The 22,455-nt window shown below is 41.6% G+C and overlaps 1 protein-coding gene across 1 annotated transcript in view; it reads left to right on the top strand.

Moving 5' to 3' along the window:
- NEK11 (NIMA related kinase 11) overlaps positions 1 to 22,455 on the top strand; it is a 263,068-nt gene that overhangs the window by 150,756 nt on the left and 89,857 nt on the right. The window contains 2 exon segments of the mRNA XM_024115178.3: positions 7,973 to 8,146; positions 8,288 to 8,425. Coding sequence (XP_023970946.1) covers positions 7,973 to 8,146; positions 8,288 to 8,425 — 312 coding nt within the window.

The raw sequence follows: 22,455 nt of genomic DNA, 5'->3' as shown, positions 1-22,455 counted from the left end.
CAATAACAAAAAAACAAACAACCCAATCCAAAAATGGGCAGAAAACCTAAATAGACATTTCTCCAAAGAAGGTATACAGATTGCCAACAAACACATGAAAGAATGCTCAACATCATTAATCATTAGAGAAATGCAAATCAAAACTACAATGAGATATCATCTCACACCAGCCATCATCAAAAAATCCAGAAACAATAAATGCTGAAGAGGATGTGGAGAAAAGGGAACCTTCTTGCACTGTTGGTGGGAATGTAAATTGTTCTAGCCACTATGGAGAACAGTATGGAGGTTCCTTAAAAAACTACAAAGAGAACTACCATATGCATTGAGCTGATCTCCCTGTGCTATGCGGCTGCTTCCCACTAGCTAGCTATTCCACATCTGGTAGTGTATGTAAGTCCACGCCACTCTCTCACTTCGTGCCAGCTTACCCTTCCCCCTCCAGATTGATGCTTTATGATAAGACTTTTCTGGATACTGAGTTTCCTGCCCAAGGAGAAGGCGGCAGCCCTTCCCTCTCCAAACCATAGGGATCCCTGGCCTAGCCCAGCTGCTCTGCAGGCTGAGGGACCTTGGCTTATTTGTCTTTGAATCCGTGGTGCCCAGCATAGTGGCCTGGTGGTGACTCAGGGCCTGATGACCGTTTGCGGGGAGGCGGTGGCTGGCGGTCCAGAGGCAGAGCGGCCTTTCTCATTCATCCACCTTTTGTGTAACACCCTCCATGGCACGGAGTGCTTCTGCCCGTTGTGCTTCATTTGACACCCAGAAGTGCTGCTGTGCCCATTTTACAGGTGAGGAAACTGAGGCTCAAAGAGGTCGTGGTTCGGCACTCAGTGCTTTCAGCTGCCGTGTTTCATACACGGGCACACTGCAGCTCAGGGAGGTCATGGTTTGGGCCAGCCACAGAGGCGGTTACCTTCTGGCCAGGATTCTTGTCCTAATCGGGGTCCTCGATTCTTCAAGTTCATGTTGTCACGTCCATTACATGGCCCGTGCCGTGTTGTTATGTTGTTGTTTTTAAGAGGGAAGAGATATGGGAACATATGTATATGTATAACTGATTCACTTTGTTGTAAAGCAGAAACTAACACACCATTGTAAAGCAATTATACTCCAATAAAGATGTTAAAATAAAAAACTATAAACACCATATAGCCGTTTGGAACAGGAACCAAATAGAACTTTTAAAAATGAAAACTACAATACACTGAGATTAAGAACTCAATGAATGAGTTTAATAGTAGATTAGACACAACTAACGCAGAAATTAAAGAATGGAAAGAGAAGTTGGAGACATTATAACATGGAGAGACAAAACATGGAAATTACAGAAGAAAGGGTGAAAGACATGGAGGATACAGTGAGATCTCAAATCATTTAAATGGAGTTTCAGAAAGAAACGTAAACAAGGATAATAGGTGAGAATTTTCCAGAACTGATGATAGAAATCATTCAATAGATTCAAGAGACACACCAATGCCAAGTAGGAAAACAAAAAGAAATCTACAGCTTGATACATTATATTAAAACCTCAGACAACCTAAGGTTCAGATATTCAGAGTCCAGAGGGAAATAAAAAGGAATTATCTTCAAGGGAGTGACAGTTAACTAAATGCTGACTTAATAGCAATAAAGGAAAGCATAAGTCATTGGCATCTTCAGTGTGCTGAAAGAAAATAACTTCCAACTTACAATTCCATACAGAGTAAATCAGGAAATGAAAACTCAAATCCACTCTGAGATACCACTACATACTACTCAGATGGACAAAAATTTAAAGTTTGACAATACCAAGTGTTCTCAAGGATGTGAAACTGCAAGGACAAATAACACTTCCATTACTGGAGTGTCAACTGGTGCTTCTTCTTTGAAAAATAGCTCTGCATCATCTAATAAAGATGAAAAAGTGCACACTGTATGGCTCAGAAATTTCATTCCTGGGCTATTCCTTGGAAATCCATAGGCATGTGTACACCGGGACATTCAGAAGAATGCTGTAATAGCCTCAAACTAGAAGCAATGCAAATGTTTATTAATAGTATAACAAATGTTGTATATTGGTACAATAGGATCCTATACAACAATAAAAGTAAACAAACTTCAACTGTTTGTGACAACACAGATAAATCTTGTAAACATAAAAGGAGCACAAACCAAGAGAATCCCTGAAGTATAATTCTTTTTTCATAACCATCAAAACCAGATACATCAGACTATATCATTTAAGAATTATGTAAAGTTTAGAAACTAAAGGAAATCAAGGAAGTGATTATCATAAAAGTAAAAATATTTGGTTATTTCTAAACTGAAGAGCAGGGTTATAACCAGGAAGGGATATGGAATATATGAATGTGAGTGGTATTTCTGGGGCACTGATTAATTCTAAATTTCTTGACCTAGATAGTACTTTTTTTTTTACATCTCAATAAAACATTTATTTAAAAATTCAGTGTAGAAGTAGACACAATTCTTTCTTTTTATTAAACATCTTTATTGGAGTACAATTGCTTTACAATGTTGTATTAGTTTCTGCTGTATAACAAAGTGAATCAGCTGTACATATACATACATCCCTATATCGCCTCCCTCTTGCCTCTCCCTCCCACCCTCCCTATCCCACCCCTCTAGGTGGTCACAAAGCACGGAGCTGATGCTATGTGACTGCTTCCCACTAGCTATCTATTTTACATTTGGTAGTGTATATAGGTCAATGCCACTCTCTCACTTTGTACCAGCTTACCATTCCCCCCCCCGTGACCTCAAGTCCATTCTTTACGTCTGCATCTTTATTCCTGTCCTGCCCCTAGTTTCTTCAGAACCTTTTTTCTTTTCTTTTCTTTTTTTTTAGATTCCATATATATGTGTTAGCATACAGTATTTGTTTTTCTCCTTCTGACTTACTTCACTCTGTATGACAGACTCCAGGTCCATCCACGTCCCTACCCCCCCTCCCTATCCCACCCCTCTCATGGTCACAAAGCACAGAGGTGATCTCCCTGTGCTATGCGGCAGCTTCCCACTAGCTATCTAATTTACATTTGGTAGTGCATATATGTCCCTGCCACTCTCTCACTTCGTCACAGCTTACCCTTCCCCCTCCCCATGTCCTCAAGTCCATGCTCTAGTAGGTCTGTGTTTTATTCCCGTCCTACCACTAATCTCTTCATGACATTTTTTTTTCTTAGATTCCATATATATGTGTTAGCATACGGTATTTGTTTTTCTCCTTCTGACTTACTTCACTCTGTATGACAGACTCCAGGTCCATCCACCTCACTACAAATAACTCAGTTTCATTTCTTTTTATGGCTGAGTAATATTCCATTGTATATATGTGCCACATCTTTATCCATTCATCTGCAGATGGACACTTAGGTTGCTTCCATGTCTTGGCTATTGTAAATAGTGTGGCAATGAACATTGTGGTACGTGACTCTTTTTGAATTACGGTTTCCTCAGGGTATATGCCAAGTAGTGGGATTTCTGTGTTGTATGGTAGTTCTATTTTTAGTTTTTTAAGAAACCTCCATACTGTTCTCCATAGTGGCTGTCTCAGTTTACATTCCCACCAACAGTGCAAGAGAGTTCCCTTTTCTCTACACCCTCTCCAGCACTTACTGTTTGTAGACTTTTTGATGATGGCCATTCTGACTGGTGTGAGGTGATACCTCATTGTAGTTTTGATTTGCATATCTCTAATGATTAGTGATGTTGACCATCCTTTCATGTGTTTGTTGGCAATCTGTATATCTTCTTTGGAGAAATGTCTATTTAGCTCTTCTGCCTAATTTTGGATTGGGTTGTTTGTTTTTTTGATATTGAGCTACATGAGCTGCTTGTAAATTTTGGGGATTGATCCTTTGTCAGTTGCTTCTTTTGCAATATTATTGCCCATTTTGAGTGTTGTCCTTTCGTCCTGTTTATTCTTTCCTTTGCTGTGCAAAGCCTTTTAAGTATCATTAGGTCCCATTTGTTTATTTTTGTTTTTATTTCCATTTCTCTAGGAGGTGGGTCAAAAAGGATCTTGCTGTGATTTATGTCATAGAGTGTTCTGCCTATGTTTTCCTCTAAAAGTTTTATAGTGTCTGGCCTTACATTTAGGTCTTTAACACATTTTGAGTTTATTTTTGTGTATGGTGTTAGGGAGTGTTCTAATTTCATTCTTTTACATGTAGCTGTCCAGTTTCCCCAGCACCACTTATTGAAGAGGCTGTGTTTTCTCCACTGTACATTCTTGCCTCCTTTATCAAAGATAAGGTGACCATATGTGCGTGGGTTGATCTGTGGGCTTTCTAACCTGTTCCATTGATGTATATTTCTGTTTTTGTGCCAGTACAATACTGTCTTGATTACTGTAGCTTTGTCATATAGTCTGAAGTCAGGGAGACTGATACCTTCAGCTCCATTTTTCTTTCTCAAGATTGCATTGGCTATTTGGGGTCTTTTGTGTTTCCATGCAAATTGTGAAATTTTTTGTTCTAGTTCTGTGAACAATGCCTGTTGTAGTTTGATAGGGATTGCATTGAATCTGTAGATTGCTTTGGGTAGTAGAGTCATTTTCACAATGTTGATTCTTCCAATTCAAGAACATGGTATACCTCTCCATGTATATGTATCATCTTTTATTTCTTTCATCAGTGTCTTATAGTTTTCTGCATACAGGTCTTTTGTCTCCTTAGGTAGGTTTATTCCTAGGTATTTTATTCTTTTTGTTGCAATGATAAATGGGAGTGTTTTCTTAATTTCACTTTCAGATATTGCATCATTAGTGTATAGGAATGCAAGAGATTTCTGTGCATTAGTTTTATATCCTGCTACTTTACCAAATTCATTGATTAGCTCTGTAGTTTTCTTGTAGCATCTTAGGATTCTCTATGTATAGTACCATGTCATCTGCAAACAGTGACAGCTTTAATTCTTCTTTTCCAATCTGGATTCCATTTATTTCTTTTTCTTCTCTGATTGCTGTGGCTAGAATTCCAAAACAATGTTGAATAATAGTGGTGAGAGTGGGCAACCTTGTCTTGTTCCTGATCTTATTGGAAACGGTTTCAGTTTTTAACCATTGAGGATGATGTTGGCTGTGGGTTTGTCATATATGGCCTTTATTATGTTGAGCTAAGGTCCCTCTATGCCTACTTTCTGCAGGGTTTTTGTCATAAATGGGGGTTGAGTCGTGTCGAAAGCTTTTTCTGCATCTCTTGAGATGATCATATGGTTTTATTCTTCACTTTGTTAATATGGTGTATCAGGTTGATTGATTTGCGTATATTGAAGAATCCTTGGTTTCCTGTCATATTTTCTATTTCTTCCTGGTTCAGTCTCTGAAGGTTGTACTTTTCTAAGAATTTGTCCATTTCTTCTAGGTTGTCCATTTTATTTGCATATCGTTGCTTGTAGTAATCTTTATTGATCCTTTGTATTTCTGCAGTGTCAGTTGTTACTTCTCCTTTTTCATTTCTAATTCTATTGATTTGCATCTTCTCCCTTTTTTTCTTCATGAGTCTGGCTAATGGTTTATCAATTTTTTTATCTTCTCAAAGAATCAGCTTTTAGTTTTATTGATCTTTGCTATCGTTTCCTTCATTTCTTTTCCATTTATTTCTAATCTGATCTTTATGATATCTTTCCTTCTGCTAACTTTGGGATTTTTTTGTTCTTCTTTCTCTAATTGCTTAAGGTGTAAGGTTAGGTTGCTTATTTGAGTTGTTTCTTGTTGCTTAAGGTAGCATTGTGTTGCTATAAACTTCCCTCTTAGAACTGCTTTTGCTGCATCCCATAGGTTTGGGGTTGTTGTATTTTCATTGTCATTTGTTTCTAGCTATTTTTTGATTTCCTCTTTGATTTCTTCAGTGATCTCTTGGTTATTAATGTGTTTGTATTTTTTACAGATTTTTTCCTGTAATTGATATCTAGTCTCATAGCATTGTGGTCGGAAAAGAGACTTGATACGATTTCAATTTTCTTAAATTTACCAAGGCTAGATTTGTGACCTAATATATGATCTATCCTGGAGAATGTTCCATGAGCACTTGAGAAGAAAGTGTATTCTGTTGTTTTTGGATGGAATGTCCTATGTGTATCAATTAAGTCCATTTTGTTTAATGTATCATTTAAATCTTGTGTTTTCTTATTTATTTTCATTTTGGATGATCTGTCCATTGGTGAAAGTGGGGTGTTAAAGTCCCCTACTATGATTGTGTTACTGTCGATTTCCCCTTTTATGGCTGTTAGTATGTGCCTTATGAATTGAGGTGCTCCTATGTTGGCTCCATAAATATTTATAATTGTTATGTCTTCTTGGACTGACCCCTTGTTCATTATGTAGTGCCCTTCTTTGTCTATTGTATAGTCTTTATTTAACATCTATTTTTTCTGATATGAGAATTGCTACTCCAGCTTTCTTCTGATTTCTATTTGCATAGAATATATTTTTCCATCCTCTCACTTTCAGTCTGTATGTGTCCCTAGGTCTGAAGTGGGTCTCTTGTAGACAGCATATATACAGGGCTTGTTTTTGTATCCATTCAGCCACTGTGTGTTTTGGTTGGAGCATTTTATCCATCTACTTTCAAGGTAATGATTGATATGTATGTTCCTATTACCATTTCTTAATTGGTCTGTGTTTGTTATTGTAGGTCTTTTCCTTCTCTTGTGTTTCCTGCCTAGAGAAGTTCCTTGACCATTTGTTGTAAAGCTGGTTTGGTGGTGCTGCATTCTCTTAGCTTTTGCTTGTCTGTAAGGATTTTAATTTCCCTGTTGAATCTGAAAGATATCCTTGCTGGGTAGAGTAATCTGGTAGGTTTTTCCCTCTCAGCACTTTTAATATGTCCTGCCAGTCCCATCTGGTTTGCAGAGTTTCTGTCGTAAGATCAGCTGTTAATCTTATGGGAATTCCCTTCTATGTTATTTGTTGCTTTTTCCTTGCTGCTTTTAATATTTTTTCTTTGTATTAATTTTGATAGTTTTATTAATATGTATTTGGCATGTTTCTCCTTGGATTTATCCTGTGTGGGATTTTCTTTGCTTCCTGAACTTGATTAACTATTTCCTTTCCCATATTAGGGAAGTTTTCAACTATAATCTCTTCAAATATTTTCTCCGTCCCTTTCTTTTTCTGTTCTTCTTCTGGGACCCCTATAATTCGAATGTTGGTGCATTTAATGTTGTCCCAGAGGTCTCTGAGACTGTCCTCAATTCTTTTCATTCTTTTTTCTTTATTCTGCTCTGCAGTAGTTATTTTCACTATTTTATCTTCCAGGTCACTTATCCGTTCTTCTGCCTCAGTTATTTTGCTACTGATCCCTTCTAGACAATTTTTAATTTCAGTTATTGTGTTGTTCATCATTGTTTATTTGCTCTTTAGTTCTTCTAAATCCTTGTTAAACGTTTCTTGTATTTTCTCCATTCTATTTCCAAGATTTTGGATCATCTTTACTATCATCACTCTGAATTCTTTTTCAGGTAGAGTGCCTATTTCCTGTTCAATTGTTTGGTCTGGTGGGTTTTTACCTTGGTCCTTCATCTGCTGTGTGTTTCTCTGTCTTTTCATTTTGCTTAACTTACTGTGTTTGGGTTCTCGTTTTTGCAGGCTACTGGTTGTAGTTCCCATTGTTTTTAGTGTCTGCCCCCAGTGGTTAAGGTTGGTTCAGTGGGTTTTGTAGGCTTCCTGATAGAGGAGACTAGTGCCTGTGATCTGGTGGATGAGGCTGGATCTTGTTTTTCTGGTGGGCTGGATTGTGTCTGGTGGTGTGTTTTGGGGTGTCTGTGACCTTATTATGATTTTAGGCAACGTCTCTGCTAATGAATGGGGTTGTGTTCCTGTCTTGCTAATTGTTTGGCATGGGGTATCCAGCACTGGAGCTTGCTGGTCATTGAGTGGAGCTGGGTCTTAGTGTTGAGATGGAGATATCTGGGAGAGATCTCGCAGATTGATGTAGATACCATTCTTGAGTTAACTCTCCTCTCGCAGCCACAACGCTCTCCCTGCCCTGGTCCGGCCATCACGAGCTTCAGCTCTGAGGACTACCTGTGCGCTATCTCCTCCTATCGCAAGGTGTTCAGAAACAGCTTGCGCCTGTCCTTGGACCTCTCTGGGGCCTACGGCATGAGTAGCTTCCACTCGCAGTCACTGTCCTGCTGCAATGTGGCCTCCTTTGCTGCCTGCTTCTCGGCCTCCTAGCTCTGCCTGGGCCTGGCCTACCACCTGTCCCCGGCATTCGATGTGCTGGACCTGAGTCAGGCAGTGGTGCACACCTAACAGTACAAGTTCTTCCACACTAACTAGAAGGAGCAACTGCAGGGCCTCAACAACCTCTCTGTCATGCAGCAGCTGGAAATGCAGAACTGTGTGCTCAAGGTCGAGCTGGCTGCGCTGTGGCAGCGCCAAGCCCAGCAGTCACGCCTCCACCTAGATAATAGTTTTGTAAGTATTTGCTTTATGTTTATTCCTTATATTGCTTGTTTATTCTTTTGTTCAGGAGGTAGCATTTTATAGAGACTTAAATTAAATGAGAGAGCAAACCATGCACATGTCTGGAAGGATTCTATCTTACTGGAATGCTCTTTACCCAGCATTTTCATGTGTAATAGTTTATCCTCTCGAAATACCCCTACAAGTTTGCAAAATTATATGTTCATTGCAACATTGTTTGGAACATGCAAGTAATTTTGGATTGAGGGTTTATCTTCAGTGGGGATTTTTCTCCAAGCAAACACTAAACGTCAGATTGTAGAAATATCCCTTCAGAGTTGTTTTTTTTTTTTCTGGCAGGCATCTTGTCTATTTGCTCCACACCAATTTAGTGTTAATATCTTAGGAAATCCTACAGCACATGAGGAGTGTGAATTTAGATTCTCATGTCTACTTGTTGTTCCCAAAGCCCTGCAAAACTCTCTTGCATTTCCCCAAGCTGCTCAATGAGAGCCAGAGTGTCTGGGAATCCACATCCCGCTCCCACCCCCCAGTTCCCCGGAGGCAGCATTTTTAAAGCGGCTACTGTGTGCAAGCGTATAAACACTCCAGTGCCTCCCGCTGGTTGTCTCAGTTGTCTCTTGAACTCTATGGGATTGAGCCACGGTCACCTTTCGTGGGACTCTGCTCCATCCTGCCCCTTTATGTGGCCTCCTGCTCCTCCCTGACCACCTTCCCACCCCTGCCAATTTCTCCTGGGAACCTTTCTAACAAAAAACTTTGACGAAAACCCTCATCTGTTTCTGGGGAATCCAACCTAAGAATTGGATTGACTGGTCCCCAAGTCAGCATTTAGGTGTTCAGATGTCCCTCAGTACTGGAAGTAGCCTGGAATCCCACTCTCTGGGACTTTTGCAGCCTGAGTGGGAGATCTGAGTTCTCTTTGCCAACTTCATTCACCCTCTCTGTCTGATCCAAATTGGAAAAGAATACTCATATTAGATCCTGTGATGGTTAATTCTATGTATCAGCTTGGCTAAGCTGTGGTGCACAGATGCTTGGTATAACACCTGTCTAGATATTGGCTGTGACAGTATTTTTTCATATGTGATCAATGTTAAATCATCAGTAGACTTTGAGTAAAAGCAGATCACCCTCGTTAGTATGGGCAAGCCTCATCCAGCCAGTCTAAGGACTTAAGAGAAAAGACTGAGGCCTCCCAAGGAGGAAGGAATTCTATCTCCAGACAGCCTTTAGACTCAAGACTGCAATATTAACTCTTGCCTGGGTCTCCTGCCTGCTGACCTGCCCTGCAGATTTTGGATTTGCCAGCCCCTAGAATTGCAAGAACCAATTACTTAAAATAAATATGTCTCTGTCTCTGTCTCTCTCCGTCTCTCTGCTTCTCTCTGTGTCTCTCCAATCCCCTCCTCTCTCTCTCTCTCCACACACACACACACACACACACACACACACACACACACACAGACACACACACACATACATATCTTATTGGTTCTGTTTCCCTGGAAAACTGTGACTAATACAGATCACATTAAATGTCCCTGATCAGCGTCCCTTGTTCTGGACATTTCTCTGTTTAATTAGTCCATGTTCACTTTCATGTAGGTTATGGTATATCTTAGTTTTGTGTTATTTTCTCCCCATAGTTATGTGAATACTTAGTGTTCTAGCAATATGATGTGATGCTGAAAATAATTATATACCTACTCCCCTAAATATGATTTTGACCACTTGGGTAATCATGTGAAATTTCAATAGGATCTAACTGTTCAAGTCCATATTTGTCCTAATTATGAACCAAATCTTGTTACATATATGTTTTTCTATTTACAGTCTTTTAAAGGTAGAGGTTTCACCAACTTGGATATTGGGAGAAAGTTCTAGTGTAAACTCTGTCACTGATTCATTACGTAACATCAATATAACAACCCAACTATTTATACATGAAGATAAAATGAATATTTTCTCAAAAAAAAATGAAGGAAAAGCTAAACTTTTAGGTTATTTTTTGTGGCCAGCCTCTAAGATGGCCCTCAGTGATTCATGCCCTTGTATGGTTCCCCGCACACACATTAAATTGGCTGACCCGTGACACAAATAGGATGGTGTAGAAATTGCAGAGTGTGTCTTCCAAGGCTAGGTGGCAAAGATAGCGCAGCTTCTGCCTTGCTCTTTAGGGTCACTCCCTCTGGGGGAAGTCAGCTGCCATGTTGCAGGGACACTCAAGCTGCCCTCAGTGGGGGGGGGGGTGTCCGTGTGCCGGGAACTGAGGTTTCCTGCTAGGAGCCACATGGGTGAGCTTAAGGTTGGATCTTCCTGTCCGCATTAAGCCTGCAGATGACTATCGCCCCAGATGACTTCTTAACCAAAACCTTATGACAATCCCGGAGCCAGGACCTCCTGACCAAGACACTGCTGAATTCCTGACCCACAGAAAATGTGGAGAAAATAAACATTTTTTGTTGTTTTAAGCCATGGTTTGGGGGTAATTTGTTACCCAATAATAGATAACTAATGTAAGTAATTTTTATCAAAGGCTCTTTCTAGTGACTTCATGTTTTAAAAAGTTACATTTTAACCTCTGGCCAGGGTTCTAGACATTATTTGAAGTTGCTCTGTAGTAGTTAGTGGCATGTGTGTGGCATGGATAGTGGTTGAGAAGAGGGGAAAGCTGGCATGTGGAAAAGAGGTAGAGCTTGCAATGAACTTTTAATGTCACATTCTGCAGATGTGGTTGCATTTGTGAGTATGTGACCAAATTGAGTGGTTACCTTCAGAGAGTAGCCAAGCAGAATTATGTAATCAATATGATTTGACACAAATGAGCACTAGATCTAGAATTTGAAGACATGATTTGGGGTCTGTCTCTTTCAAACTAAGTTGAAGATGTCAAGGAACCCTAACATTTATGTTCCTTGTGTGGACACGAGAGGATAACACCACCCATCTCACACCATGAAGTAAGGGAGCCTTAGGTGAGAGAATATATTTGAAATCAGTTTGTGAATCATGGAGGGTCATACAAAGGGAAGTAATTATTATTATTACTTATAATCCTTGGGGACATGTAAATGGAAGCTTTTCTAGATTTTACAGGCCAGGAAAGAGTTCCTTTTAAGCTTGAGTTTACCTTGCTCTCCAAGACCACATCACATTCAACAGGAAGTACCGAGTCATGCAGGAAAATCCAGCGTTGTGATAGAAGCTTTTCCTGAGTAGGACCATGAAGATTTTTCTAAACCGATGTGTATGATATGCACTTCCTTTAATTAAAAACATTTAAATGAAGACATGTCCACAGTATCAATGCAGTAGATTTCCCTTGTGTTTTGTGATCATTGGCCCATGTTGCCATATTCAGTTTGCCTGTTCACATTGGGAAGCTCATAGCATCTTAGCACAAGCAGATATATTCTGGCAGTTTCCTGACTACCTACAGCTGGACAGTTAACAGAGGGATGCTGACAGTGGGAAACAAATATTTTCCAGGAGAAATGAGGTGGAAAAGAGAAATTATAACTCCAGGATTTCATCAGAGGAGAAATCCTATTTGGCTCACAAGGTGTTCTTTCTGCCAATAAACCAATCGCTAAATGCATTCTGAGGTACCCAAGCCTCTTGTTAATGAGGAAACACTGCCAAAGGAAAATCAGAGAAAAGGCAGAGGCTTCATTTTGACAGCACTTTAAATTCTTCAGCTTCGTGAAAGTCTTAGATGTCATCTCGCTACTTGACAAATATTTGGTGGCTCCTCAAAGTGTGGTTTGAGGACCATGTCAGCAATGCGGACTCTCAGGCCCCACACAGACCTGCCAATCAGAATCCACGTTTCATCAAGTTCCCCACATGATTCATATACACACTGGTCTGGTCTGTTACTCCATGTCATACTTTTGCAAAGCTTAGAGCAGGAAAACAAGCTGGAATCATCTAGTTCAGGCTCCTGCTCTTAGACTGGTGAGTTATTACTGTCTGCATATTACAGATGAGACACCCAAGACTCAGGGAGCTTAAGCCAGTTGCCTAAAGTCACAGAACTTGATGTCTTCTGCCAAAAACACAGTATCCAGCCATACATAACACCTTTTTCAGTGTCTGCTCAATCTCCCTATATTTCCCTTTGAGAGAGTGGATTTCCTGGCCTATATTCATTTCTGGAGAAAAGACAGACTTTACCTACTTATTTTGGCTTTTGCTCTCCAAACCAGAAAAAATATTTCAGAGAATCATTTTGGCACATAGAAATTAGAACACTATCTAACACCATACACAAAAATAAACTCCAAATGGATTAAAGGCTTAAATGTAAGACCAGACACTATAAAACTCTTAGAGGAAAGCATAGGAAAAACATTCTTTGACATAAACCACAAAAAACAAACAATCCAGTTAAAAATGGGCGGAAGACCTAAATAGACATTTCACCAAGGAAGACATACAGATGGCCAAGAGGCACATGAAAAGATGCTCAACATCATTAATTGTTAGAGAAATGCAAATCAAAACTATAATGAGGTATCACCTCACGCCAGTCAGAATGACCATCATCAAAAAATCTAGAAACAGTAAATGCTGGAAAGGGTGTGATGAAAAGGGAACCCTCCTGCACTCTTGGTGGGAATGTAAATTGATACAACCACTATGGAAAACAGTATGGAGGTTCCTTAAAAAACTAAAAATAAAACTACCATATAACCCAGCAATTCCACTACTGGGCATATACCCTGAGAAAACTATAATTCAAAAAGAGACATGTACCACAATGTTCATTGCAGTACCGTTTACAGTAGCCAGGACATGGAACCAACCTAAATGTCCATTGACAGATGAATGGATAAAGAAGATGTGGCACATATATACAGTGGAATATTACTCAGCCATAAAGAGAAATGAAGTTGAGTTATTTGTAGTGAGGTGCTCTGTCATACTGAGTGAAGTAAGTCAGAAAGAGAAAAACAAATACTGTATGCTAACGCATATGTATGGAATCTTAAAAAAAGAAAAAAATGGTACAGATGAACCTAATTGCATGTTAGGAATAAAGAGGTAGATATATAGAGAATGGACTTGAGGACATGGGGTGGAAGGGGGAAGCTGGGGCAGAGTGAGAGTAGCATCGACATATATACACTACCGAACGTAAAAATGTTGGCTAGTGGGAAGCAGCAGCATAGCACAGGGAGATCAGCTCGGTGCTTTGTGCCCACCTAGAGGGGTGGGATAGGGAGGGTGGGAGGGAGGCTCAAGAGGGAGGGGATATGGGGACATGTGTATGCGTATGGCTGATTCGCTTTGTTGTGCAACAGAAACTAACACAGTATTGTGAAGCAATTATACTCCAATAAAGATCTATTATATGTAAAAAAAAGCATAGACTTGAGAGCTTGAGGGAGACCTACTTCCAAATGCATCATGGAGCTTCTTTCTGTTGTGTGTGTGTGTGTGTGTGTGTGTGTGTGTAGGGGGCGAGCCCCTTTGGTGCACTTGATCATATAGAGCGGTGTCTCTCGAAGAAAAACTTACAGCAGAACCTGATGTTGTATATATTTATACATGGCACTGTACTGTACTTAATTTAGCCCTCCATGCAGGAAGGGTCATGAATATGTATTTTGCCTAAGAAAATTATTTCTTTTCACAGCCTCATGTGTGATGCTGCAGGCTAAGCTAATGAACATGGCTAATTTTAGCCTTAGTTTTGAGGGTTTATTTTAGAAAAGGTCATGGTACTGGTACTAACCTATAGCTTATTGTGTGAGAGAAGAAAGCATCAAAAAGATATAAAACCAAGCAACTGCTGCACATCTGCCCCCAGGAATATAAATGTATTGTTTGTATTTGAGATTTAGTTCCACTTAGAGTTAGTGATATAATTAGTAAAGTGGACTTAATGCCTGCTGTGCCGTGAAAGACAGTGTCTGCTGTGGGGAGCTGGGAGGTCCATGAGCTGCCTTTCTCTGGGGTGAAGGGTGGGGGCTGGACATCAATTAAAGCCCCACTTGTAGACACTGTGTAAAAGAAGGTTGGCACAGATGAGAAGGCTCGGTCTGACATGGTTCCAAGGGCAGGTGAAGGAGGCTGAAGCTAGATGGGATGGAGCCATTGCCTGGCCCTGCTGAGCCCAGGACTGTGAGAGCTGGAGGCCCTCGGGGGCCTGTGGTTCCACCTTCCCTTTCGCAGGGTGGGGTTGGTGGTGGTGGAAGGTATGCTGGTCAGGGGAGGGATGGAAGGTCCGAGAGGTGAAGGGACCCACATCCTATTGCTTCAAAGCAATCTGGCCAAATTCCACTGGAGGCTGCCGCCCAGCAGTGGAGGAACCTCTAGAACAGCGCCGTCCTGTGGATGTCTTATGAGGATGGAAATGTTCTATAATCTTGTCACAGGAGGCTTTCAAGCACTTGAGATGTGGCCAGTGTGAATAAGGAACTGAATTTGTCATTTTGTTTCCTCTTAATTAATTGTAATTTAAATAGCCACATGTGTCTAATGGGTACCATATTGGACAAGACAATTCTAGGAGGAGAGAGCACTCTTAAAAGTACAGAAGTTGGAAAGCAAGAGCAAGTTCAGGGGAAAATGTAGAGTCCAGGTTACAAAAGCCAAGGTCCTGATCTAAAGGTACATATGAGAACCATCTGGAAAGCACCAGAAAAATGAAGCTGCCTAGACCTAGCCCAGGGCCACCCAATCAGAATCCCTTTTTATTTTTAATTTTTTTTTTTTTTTTGCGGTACGCGGTCCTCTCACTGTTGTGGCCTCTCCCGTTGCGGAGCACAGGCTCCGGACGCGCAGGCTCAGTGGCCATGGCTCACGGGCCCAGCCGCTCCGCGGCATGTGGGATCTTCCCGGACCGGGGCACGAACCCGCGTCCCCTGCATCGGCAGGCGGACTCTCAACCACTGCGTCACCAGGGAAGCCCCCAGAATCCCTTTTGGTGCCCACCTTTAACTGAGAGCTACCACATCCATCAGTAGAAGGCAGTTCTGGGAAAGCAGGTTGCAACCAGATGATAAAAGACCTTGGCTGCCAAGCTGAAGATTTTGTAATCAATTTTATTGGCAGTGAGGGAGTCCTTGGTGGGGAAGAGTGACATGGTAAGTGTTTTAGGCAAGATTTGTGACAGACTGGGTGAGACTGGAGGTAGTCACAGAGCTGAGTGTTCATTTCTCCGTTGAACTCTGGAGTGCTCGTTTCACCAGGGGCTGTCTACATGCTTCCCTGGATTGAACATTAGTTCAAAATACTCCTTAGCAAATATGCTGCTGTAAGCCTCCAGCCCTACTAAATAGTGACTGAAAATTACAGTTGCTTCCCATGGGCCCAGAAGGGGGCTCTGTAATGAAATAGAGATGCAGCAGCCCTTTTGCATATGGAGTAACGGCTTCCCCAGGACCTCCAGCAGGGGCCTCTGGTACCCGCAGAATGGATGACTCACCGTGGGAAGTAGCCATCACTGGTCTTAGGGTGCACCCTTCTCCCCTATGACTTCCAAGCTCCAGTGAGCAATCTTAGTGGCTGCCAATGGGAAGGGTATTCTAGGCCCAGCTGACGAGTCACTACATAACCCTGATAAACCATCTCATGGTTCACTGTGGGGGGAGAGATGGCTTTTAAAAATTGAAAAGGAAAAATAAAATCCAATGTAAGTTCAAGTTTAGAAATTGACAAAATACCTTTTCCAAAACAGCAAAGTTTCAGGGTCAGTTCTTTCCTTCTAATGGTGTAGGGGAAGATATGTCTAGAGGTGAGAGACTGTGGTACCTTTATTAGCTCCCAGGAGGACAGAAGCCTGGGGTTTAGGAATGATCCTTTTCTACACGGTGGAGTCCAACTGCCTCTGCCCAAGGAGTGTTTTCTCTAGCTCTGCAGTTGGCCCTTTTTGTATAAATACTGCTTTTACACACCAATAATGATGTACCCTAGATGTCAGCTTAGACCCCATCCCTGGGAGATTTGGGAAGCTTGGCTCAAACCACAGCTTGTCTAGAGCTCTCCTCGTAATCACTATGCAGGCTCCCCTCTGCTTGTGGCTCATGCATGGAGGCCGGTGGCCTCCACATGGCACTTACGGGTTCAGAGAGCAAACCCAGCTTTCTCACCTGTACATGTGTTTGATAAGCTCGGCATCTCACAGAGCACATGACCATCCACCGTCTCGCTGGCTCTGAATCTCCCACCCTCCTTCTGCATCCCTTTTCTGGAGTAAGGCCAAAGCTCACCACTTATTTCTGGCGGAAGGGATCCTATTTTCTCCACCTGCACTCTTGTCAGCTATAAGAAAACTCACATTTTCTACCTGCTAAGGTAATAATAATGGTCATTTATTAAGCACCTACTATGTTCAGGACACTATGCTATATACAGCATTTTAAGAAGACCTTAAGCAGGGCAGGTAGACTGGACCTCAAGAGATTAAAAAATTTAGCTGTCAGAGATAAAATTGATAGCTGACAAAGGATTCCCTTTAGAAGTATCCATGGGAATGGGCTCTATTGTATTCTAGAAAGTCTGAAGATTAAATGTGTAATATAAAAGAATGTAATCTTGCTGGCATCTGGCTATTTTCCTTTAAGGGGTGTTTACTTTACTGTATAGCCTCGCGTAGCTTTTATACAATTGTATGTTGTAGCTATGAGTTAAGGTATTATTATTATTACACCCCAAGTCTTTGGTTGGGTTGCTTAGAAGCAGAGGCTGAGATGGTCACTCTGGCATATGTGTCTTTTGGGTGGGGTGGGATGGGTGGGGGGTATGTCTGCACAGGGCAGCGGAAATTGCTGAGCAAGGATGTGGTCCAGCTGCAGACTAGCCTCCATAGTAGCTCGCGGCATGAATGACACCACAGAGTTGGTTCCACCTTGAGTCAGTTAGTCATTGGCCAGAACTTCACCTGGGGTGGAGATGAGACCTAACCTCTTTGATAAGGAAATTCTTTGATCTGAGAGCAGTTGTCTGGAGAAGGGGGCATCTGTACTCCGTTAGCAGTTGGTATGGACCGAACGTGTTCTCCTAAAATTTATATGTTGAAGCCCTAACCCTCAGGACCTCAGAATGTGACAGTATTTGGAGATAGGGTCTTTAAAGAGGTGACTAAGTTGATTGAAATCAGGCTGTTAGGGCAGGGCCCCAATCCATTCTGACTAGTGTCCTTATAAGAGGGGGAGATTAGGGCACAAGAGAGACCCAAGTGCACAGAGGGCCAACCACTTGCAAGCCAAAGAGAAACCAAATTTGCCAGTACCTTGATCTTGGACTTCCAGCCTCCAGAACTATGAGATAATAAATTTCGGTTGTTTAAGCCACCCAGTCTGTGGCATTCTGTCGTGGCAAACCTAGAAGACTAACATAGCAGTCGGCGCTCATAGCAGCTGGAGGATGAGCAAGGCAACACTCGTGGATGGAGAGTGTTTGGTAAGGAGCTTTGCGTGGGACATCAATAGGACTCACTACACCCACTTATAAATCAGAAAACTGTGACCAGAAAGGTGAAGTGCCTTGCCCAAGGTCACACAGTCAATGAGCAACAGATTTGAACCTCAGTCTAACTCTATAGCTGACCCTCCTAGTCACTATTCTGCAGTCTTTCTCAGAAGCAGCAGATATCACCAGTTAACTTGGGCTCCATCTCTGTCTTTTTACCCTAATTTGTCTGCACCTTACACAAGATGGAGCTCCTTGGGGAAACCAAGCCAGCTCAGCAAAGACAATGTCTGCATCTAGGTGCCTTCTAAAGGCATTGTCTTTTACCCTGTTGTTTGAGAAGGTTGTAGCATATTAATCACAGGTTTTCCCTGCGTGTGAGACGATGTCTTTATTTAAAATGTTTTTACTAAAAAATGAACTAGGGCAATCTTTTTCACATCCACAAATGCCATTTTTGGGAAAATAAGAAATTATGAGATCTGCCTTGTCAGTATAATAATGACTGTTGTCATTCTGAGCACTGTCACTGAACATGGTCTTTGGAGTGGCCACATCAAGATCTAACAATAAATCGGTTTGTTTTTATTATAACTTTGCTCAGTATTTTCTGGTTCAGTGTAATAAAGCCATTGCCTCCTTCAGAAAACTTGGAAAGAAAGAAAAAAATAAAGAAGGGCATCTCTGGGCAGCTGCCTGCTACCAAGGTCCCATACTCATCCCCAGCTTTCCTCCCCATAGCTAAAATACAGAACATCCTCTCTTTATGAAGCGATTCTCACCCACACCCTCCCCGTATAGAGGATATAGCGAGAACCATTTTAAAAAGTATTTTGTGGATGTTGTTGGCTTCCTCGGAGAAGAGGCAGAAACGTGCAAGTGAGTCTGTTGGATTTCCCAAATCACAAGTCATTTGGTCATGAAACATTAATCAATTCTGACAGTATTGTTAGATATGCAGAGAGAGGCAGGGTGCTTTTGCAGCTGGAGCAGAGTCTGGGGCACCTGGAGAAAGCCACTGTCCAACGCGAGTGCCGTCACAGGCTGGGCAATCTTAAACTTAGGCCTCAAACTCGGCTGGCCTGTGGGATGTAGCTGGAGATGGTAGTATGAGGAAGACATATTTTACTGTTTGGAGTTATGACTCCATCTGAGATATAAGATCAGAGGATGTGAGAGAGAGGGAGAGAGTAGGGCTTTCGGGAAAAAAATCCCTATCTCCTCCTGATCTTCTCCTCCCCTCTCCTGCACCTCCCAAAAATAAACATTAGGAAATTCTTTGCATGAGATACTATGTGGTAGTTTGAAAGTTCTCTCTCTTAGAGATGTAGGCATTCATTTACTCAACAAGAAGTTTGAGTGTATGTTTTGAGCTGTGGGTTGGAGATACCATGAGGAACAGGAGGAGGACTCCTGCCCTCCAGGAGCTTACTATTTACGTTGTGCTAAACTAGTGGTTCTCAAATTTAAGTGTGCATCAGGATCCCCTGGAGGACTTGTTAAAATGTGGATTGCTGGACCCTCAGCGCAGTTTCTGATTCAGTAGGTCTGGGAGGCCCAAGAATTTACATTTTTAATAAGATCCAGGTGACGCTGTTACTGCTTTTCTGGGGACCACCCTTTGAGAACCATTCTGCTAAGCTTGTTACCCACATTGGCTCAAGGAATATGGATGGCTAGAATCATTTAGGGTGATGGTGGGCTCACAGGCTGAGAAATTCCTCCCACATAACTAAGTTCCTTTAAAGAAAATTTGGTTTCGCCTTTAGGCAAAGTTCTTATCTTATTGGCTCTTAAAAAATTATTTAATGCATTTCCTGATCATTTTAGAAGTTTAAAGAGCAGGTGCAATAATAGACGAAATATTAGGGAACTTCTCGTTAAAAAATTGCACTTGTATGTCGTTTTCTCCTTGAAGGTCCAAAAGATAGAGCAGTAGTTCTCAAAATATGTTGCAGCATCATTGAGTAGAATTTCAGGCCCCACCTCAGATTAGCTGAATCTGAAACAGTGGACTTTGGGTCCAGGAATCTGTTTTACAAAGGCCTCCAGGTGATCCTGACCCACAGTCCAGTTTGAGCACATCTGAGACAGAGTTGGGCTGAGTGACAGTTGGACTGAGTCTGAGCGAGGGCCCCTGGCCTTCACTATTGCCAGCTGCCTTCAGATAATTTACCAGGATGACAAAGCTTCAATTTTTCTATCTCATTAAGTCAAAAGTCTATCCCTTGTTCTCTAACATCTTTCAGAGTTATGAGGAAGATAATCACAATTTTTATATATGACATGGTTTTACCAGTAAAGATGAAAATTCCTAGCTAACCATAAAATAGCACTAATGCAGTGGAATAAAGATAGGATTCAGATAATTTACATTCCAGTCTGCCATGCATGCAGCTGTGTGACCTGTGGTTGATTATTAGCTTGTCTGAGTCTCACTTTAATTATCTAAAAATTGAGATAAGAAGGTTGTCCTGGTCTAACCTGAATCACTATTACAATGATCAAGTGGAATAATGGATAGGAATGTGCTTTTACAATCTGTAAAGTGCTGTGACTTTGGAACGCTGACTCATAGTTTTGTTCTTCCCCATCAATGAAATGGGAATAGTCCCCTATAACTCCATAGAGATGGTGAGTCATGGAGACAACAATTTGAGCTCTTCGAAAGTAAAGCGTATTTCTTCATTTTTTTGTCTAACATATAAATGTTAGAAGATGTAGAGATATTATAGAGTCATACATTTTATTATGGGGCTTCTGTAATAGTATATGACAGTACTTTTATTTGAAATAGTCACATCCTAGAGCAGTAGCTTTCAAAGTGTGGCCCCCAGACCAGCAGCACCGGCATCCCCTGGGAACTTGTTAGAAATGCACATTTCCAGGCCTCACTCCCAACCGGCTGGATCAGCAGCTCTGTGTTTTAACAAGCCCTGCAGGTGATCCTGCTACTCACTTTAGTCTTAGAGGAAGGGCTTTATTAGGATCTCAATTGAAGGGTCTGACAAAGAGCATCCTTTTCCTGGGACAGGGTAATTGCTTCTCTTTTTCTCCAGCATGGATTCGCAACAGCTGCATTCAAGCTCAGGCAGCCGTTGTTGGATTCCTTCATAAACATGCTCCGTCACTGCCGCCCAGTGAAGTAGAGATCTGGATGCCAACTCCTGAGCATCTGTCACGAGGCTGACTTCAGGATGAGAAAAAATGAAAGCTGTTTATCACAGACCATTTTCCCCTCAAGACAGCAGAAATGAGCCTTAGCCTGACAAAGCTTCACATTGAGCCAGGGCCCGAAAAACACAGGGTTTGACAAACACAGTTTGAGCTGACTTATTTCTTTGGACTTTTCCCTTTGAAAATGCACCCTTTTCTGAGCTGCACCAGGTTAGTGGTACTTGCTTAAGAAACACTGGAGATGGGTTCATCCAGGTCTGTTTCATGACTTAGACACTTTCCCCCTGTCCATCTCTTCCCTCCTCTCCTCCCTGGGAGGGGATCCTTGGTAGGACAAAGAAGGGGACTGACTGTTATGGAAGGAGCCATGTTATGGGAGGTGGGGCTCAATATTTAGCAAGAGAAACATCTGTCTGTGGGGTAGAGTTGTGGTATGATCTGGCTGCCACCTGCTTTTGTAAATAGGGTTCTATTGGAATGCAGCCACTCTCATTTGTTTATGTATTGTCTGTGTCTGCTTTCAGACTAAAAAGAGTTGGGTAGTTGTGACAGGGACTGTATACCCTGCAAAACCTAACACTTTTTCTATCCAGCCCTTTACAGAACAAGTTCGTTTACCCCTGTTGTAGAGGTTCCCTGTGAGTGGCCTGGAGGGAGCTGGGATGGAAGCAACTAATGGACAGGAAGGACAATGGGAGGACAGGAGGGTGTGAAACGCCCAGGGTCCCTCTGGGGCCCAGCAGCAGGAAGGGCAGCAGGAGGAGCCACTTCTTGTTGCCATTTGAGTTGGGTACCATATGGATTTTGAGACGCGATTCTATTTAAAATATTGTTAAAAATTTTAACTTGATATCTATTTCTGATTGCCTTATATTTATTTTCTTCCTGGTGTTGAGCATTACAGACAAAACTACAGAGTTTTATGTTAAATATCAGTAACTCACATTTATTGGGCACATACCATGTGCACTGCACACTGCATCCATCATACTATGTAATGTTCACAACTATTCTATGAGACGGGTGCCACCATCCCCATGAAAAAACCAAAAGGCAGAAAGTTTAAATAACACCTAATGTTATGAAGCTGATGTCAGAGTCTCAATTTAAATGAGGGTTTTTTTGATGCCAAAGTCAGCATTCTAAACCAGTGTTTTTCAAATTGTGGGTTGAGAAATCAGTTTAGCAAGTTGCAACTAGCATTAAAAATGACCCAGCAATCCCAATATCTCAGGCATATACCCTGAGAAAACCATAATTCAAAAAGAGTCATGTACCAAAATGTTCATTGCAGCTCTATTTACAATAACCAGGACATGGAAGCAACCTAAGTGTCCATCAACAGATGAATGGATAAAGAAGATGTGGCACATATATACAATGGAATATTACTCAGCCATAAAAAGAAACGAAACTGAGTT

Source organism: Physeter macrocephalus, chromosome 1 (assembly GCF_002837175.3).
Source record: "Physeter macrocephalus isolate SW-GA chromosome 1, ASM283717v5, whole genome shotgun sequence".
Lineage (NCBI taxonomy): Eukaryota > Metazoa > Chordata > Mammalia > Artiodactyla > Physeteridae > Physeter > Physeter macrocephalus.
Note: the sequence above shows the minus strand (reverse complement) of the source record. Positions and strands in the feature narration are given on the sequence as shown.